This window comes from Cupressus sempervirens, chromosome 2 (genome assembly GCF_028749045.1).
Source record: "Cupressus sempervirens isolate cs-2001-9-10 chromosome 2, ASM2874904v1, whole genome shotgun sequence".
In the NCBI taxonomy this organism is placed as follows: domain Eukaryota; kingdom Viridiplantae; phylum Streptophyta; class Pinopsida; order Cupressales; family Cupressaceae; genus Cupressus; species Cupressus sempervirens.
In genome coordinates, this window is record NC_143119.1 from 532461530 (window position 1) to 532466434 (window position 4905).

The 4905-nt window shown below is 40.0% G+C and overlaps 1 protein-coding gene across 1 annotated transcript; it reads right to left on the bottom strand.

Annotated features, from left to right (window-relative positions):
• Window positions 1-240: 240 nt before the first annotated feature.
• On the bottom strand, window positions 241-4504 carry LOC149573300 (pentatricopeptide repeat-containing protein At3g12770-like). Its single transcript, XM_089814518.1, has 2 exons — window positions 4258-4504; window positions 241-4138 (listed from the first exon to the last, which is right to left on the bottom strand). The coding sequence occupies exons 1-2, from the start codon at window positions 4354-4356 to the stop codon at window positions 2018-2020; spliced, it is 2220 nt and encodes a 739-aa protein (XP_089670644.1). The 5' UTR covers window positions 4357-4504; the 3' UTR covers window positions 241-2017.
• Between the last annotated feature and the right edge of the window lie 401 nt (window positions 4505-4905).

Sequence of the window (4905 nt, forward strand, 5' to 3'; positions counted from 1 at the left end):
TATAAATGCCTTGTACTGACTCATGTCAGTAATATATGACCTGCTGCCGCCAAAACAATGTTTATTTGTGCAATGTTTCAAATATTTGATTTAAGTATATGCCATGTAATATGTTACGACTTACCACATTTTCAAACATAAATAATTTTGCCACCTTTTAAATGTATTTGTGCATTTTGCCAACTTTCAAATGTCGTCGTGGTCAACATTAACATGGTTAATTAATTTGGCTACATCCACTAGATAGCAAAGCAAATCTTTATTCAATCATTACAACTTATATACATAGGTTTTTACCCTCATATATATACAATAGTCTTCAACAAGAGACAAATAGACATAGATGAGAAAATTAAATAAAGAATGAGAAAAAGATGAAATGAACAGTTAGATTTCACATCTAATAATAAGTGGTCCTTTTAAACTCCTCTTGTCTTGTCTCATGCATAGTAATATAAGAAATCAATGGAGACAAATTCTTTCTTATGAAGTTTTGAGGAAACAAGTCCTCCCTCTTTGGCTGGGAGGGGACAATCATAATTGGAAATTGGGTTCGTTTGGTTGTTGGCATAGGAATTGGAAATTATAATTGAAATGGGAATGAGAACGAGAATTTGTAATTCCAAACCCATTTGATTTACTTAGAATTTGATTGGGAATATGTTAATCATGTGTTTGGTTGTAGAAAACTGGAATTGGAATAAGGTTAAGTTTATTGGGTGCTCCTGAGAGTCATTATGAAAAAAATAATACATTGTTTGCTGCTGTGTCCTCCGTTGTTATTTTGGCTGTTTCTTGTATTCATTCTGGCTTTTGAACCAGTGTGAGACTCTGATTCTGTGGCTGAATCTTTGTTCATATTTCAGCAATCACCGCATGGGGAAACCCATCAAATCCTTTTTCCTCAAAAGGTATCAAACACATCAGTATGCTCTAGAAATCATTTTCCATTCGAGGGTCTTGCTTCCCTGTAAAACTGCTTCATTCAAGCTTCCATATATTTCACGTCAACTGTTGGGGACTAGCTAGCTTTTCAAGCTCAGGATAAAAATATAATATTAGGTGTTAAAAGTAGAGCCTAGAGCCTACAACCTACAAATAGAGACCGGAGCCTGCTGCTGGTATAATTTCCATTCTCTGTCACTCCACAATTCATTCTGTAATGGAGAGCGGAGACGTGGTATTGAGTGTTTCCAACAGTCATGTAAGTTGCCACTTTCTCATTCCATTGCCCGTTTCTCGTTTGTTGTTCATTGCTTGGAAGTTGCAAATTTAACGGTGGGTTTGTAGAGGTGGTATTGGACAATGGTATTGTAAGGATTACATTGTCGAAACCAGGAGGACGCGTGACTGACATTCAATATGGCAGTATAATCAACTTAATGGAGACTCTCAATTTGGAAACGCACAGGGTAAAATAATTTCTTCTTCTTCCTGTGTAATTTTTCGGTGGGAAAAGGTGGAACATGGCGAGTAATGAACTGCAATACAGCAGAGGGTTGCTAAATGACAGCAAATTGTTAAAGCTGCCGCCATTGGAGGGACCCACAAAGCTCTTGATCGAGCGGCAGGCCATGGCAGATGACTGAGATTGCCGTTCCACCCCAACATTTTTCCACCCAAAATTCGGCAATGGCAGACACAGATGATTGTGAGGATCTTCTATTTCATGAGATGATTGTGCCACTCTCCAAGCAATAGGAACCACAGACCTGAAAAAACTATATAATTTGGGAAAGTCAGATTGAGAAATAATAGGGAATTCGCATCCCCGCAAAGCCAGGTTGGATAGAGTTGTTGTATAGTTAGACTATCTTTAGGCTGAGGAGGTGTAATAGTAAATTGCATTCATACCACCTTGCATTGGAATTACTTTTTTCATTGAGCTTGGCGACCCAACGCAAAACTTCGTATGTTTAAAATGCACCCGCATGATAGCCTATAGGGCTGGAGATAACATTTGAACTGGAGATACAGTAGCCATATAGCCATAAAGTAATCGGTTTTCCATCCTACATCACCAATAGTCTCCACAAGAACAAACTCCATCCTTGAAGTGATGAAAACGGTTGGCATCTCTCAAAACAATTTCCCTTTTGGTGACAAGGGAAATAAACTTGGCTGCATTATGACAATCACCACAAACTCGAAGATTCTTAAAGACTCGAATAGGGATTCCCGGTTTTGTACTTATAAGCCCATAAGCGATGGCCAACTTTTCACTGTGGTGAGAGAGATTACGTTCCTTCTGCTCTTCCTCCAAATTTTGAAGCACAAATTTGGTATCCTGCACATACCCTGCGTCTGCCATCTGCCCAGACAATTCTTCTAACTTTGAGTAAATTTCATCGGTTTGTGGGTGTGAAGCGTCTTCTACATAAAATGCATGGACCATTTCCTTGACCACAATCCAGCTTTGACCTGGCTCTTTTGCTACCCCTCTGTCTTTCATCATTTTTCTTACTTTGGATACATCATCCCACCTGTTTTCCATAGCATAAATGTTTGAAAGTAGAACATAAGGTGCAGATTCCTTTGGCTCTAACTCAAGAAGTTGTTCTGCAGCTCGCTTCCCCAATTTTATGTTACCATGGGTTCGGCAGGCACTAAGAAAAACACCCCATACGAAAGCACTAGGTTTGAATGGCATTTCATTGATGATTCTCTCAGCCTCATCCAGGTGGCCAGCACGGCCAAGTTGGTCAACTATGCAAGCATAATGCTCCATAATTGGTGTGATGCCATAATCTCGGCTCATACTATCAAAGTATTTCCTACCTTCATCGACTAGGCCTACGTGACTACATGCAGAGAGAAGGCCTACAAAGGTTATGTGATCTGGCTTGGTTCCAGCACTTTGCATTTGTTCGAAAAGTTGGATTGCTTCCTTGCCCAACCCATGCAGAGCATAACCTGCAATCATTGCAGTCCATGAAATAACATCCGGCCTGATCATTTTTTCAAAGACCGTCTGTGCATCTACTATGCAACTGCATTTGGCATACATTGTAATAAGAGCGCTGCCTACAGAGATATCCGACTCCAATCCCCTTTTAATTCCTTGAGCATGAATCTGTCTACCCTGATTAACAATTGCTAGGTTTGCGCACACCCCTAACACACTGGTGAAACAAAAGGTATCCGGGTCAGTACCTGACCGTAGCATACGTCTAAAGAGTTTCACAGATTCCTCGCCGTGTCCACTACGGGCATAGCCTGCAATCATTGCAGTCCACGTTACCACATCAGGCTGCAGCATTTGATTGAACAGTTTGTGTGCACTCTCCATGGCATCGCATTTTGCATACATAGTCACCAGAGTACTTTCTAAAAGGAAATCTGATTCAAAGTCCATTTTAATGGTGTAAGAGTGGACTTGCTTTCCTAATTCTAATCCTTCAAGACCAGAGCAACAAACCAGCACAGAGGAAAAGGTGTGCTTATCAGATTCAACCCCTTCCCGTTGCATTTGCGAGAAGAGATTTTGGGCTTTAGCTCCATGTCCATTCTGAGCACAGCCTGCAATCAATGCTGACCAAGAAACTTTATCTCGCTCAGACATTCCGTCAAACACGTGGAGTGCATTCTCCATATTTCCACATTTCGAATACATGGTGACAAGTGCGTTCCCCATTGTGACATCCGATGCAAAACCAAGCTTAATAACATGAGCATGGACCTGCTTCCCGTGTTCTGCAGATGCCAAATTCGCACAAACCCTTAGAACGCTGGCGAACGTAAATTGATTTGGCTTCAGCTGCTCCCCCAACATCATCCTGTAGAACTCAAGGGCTTTCTCCCCATGCCAATTTTGAGCATATCCTGTAATCATTGATGTCCATGAGACAGCATTCCGTTTATACATTCTGTCAAACACTTGACGCGCATAATCCAGAAACCCACATTTCGCATACATGTTAACTAGGGTGTTTTCCATAAACATGTCCATTGGCAAACCAGTTTTGATCATGCGAGCGTGAAGTTTCTTTCCCTCAACAATGGATTTCATTTTGGCATACCTCTGCAAGAGGCGGCCACAAGAGTAAGAGTCCAGCCTAATGCTTTCCTGCTCTTTAACCCCAGCCTTCTCTGTTTGTCTTCCATTAGAGGTAGTGAACAGTAAATCGCAAGTATTTACCTGCAATTTACACCGAGCATGGACTCGTTACACGATTAAAAAAACAACAGTCAAATCATGCTTTAAGTTGTCAATGACTGATCAATATTGGGAAACAATGAGAAGAATTCCTAGCTTACCTGGAGCGCACAATTAGAGGTCCTCCTCCTCCTGTACTCTAAAGGATTCAAATGAGGAAATGATACATAATTGTATGAATAGAGAGGTAACGCAGCCATTGTGGTGTCTAGGTTTTCTGATCTCTTAAGTCAGATACCCACATAGGTAAGTCAGTTGCTTGAAATTAGTAGACTTACTGGTTTCTCCGATAAGGAGTCTAATTTTTTTGGTTTGGATTTTTACTTCTTACTGTGTTTACCGCAACTTGGTTCAAGATGTAAGTAGTTCAGATTGCTAGAGCAGTTCAACCATTTTGCTTGATGTTCAATTCACACACTTTCGACTAATCTTATATAGTGTACTATGAATAGGACGCGGCTATCTAGCTGCTACAAATTGTCATTGACCAAATTTCAAACAAGATGAAAATACTATGATTTTTTTGAAAATTTCAGCTTTTGATCTTCATGATCTGTATACTTTGCAATTGAAAATGACAAAATTTTAAAGAAAATTTTACAGTTTTTTCGTGAATCTGAAAAAGAATCATGTTTGACTTTTTTTTTTTTTGATCGTCTTTGGTGCATTTTTTCTGGAGATTAGCCAATGCCCCCTATGAATATACCATCAAGAGTTACATAGCACATTATTATCCTCTACCACCTTGA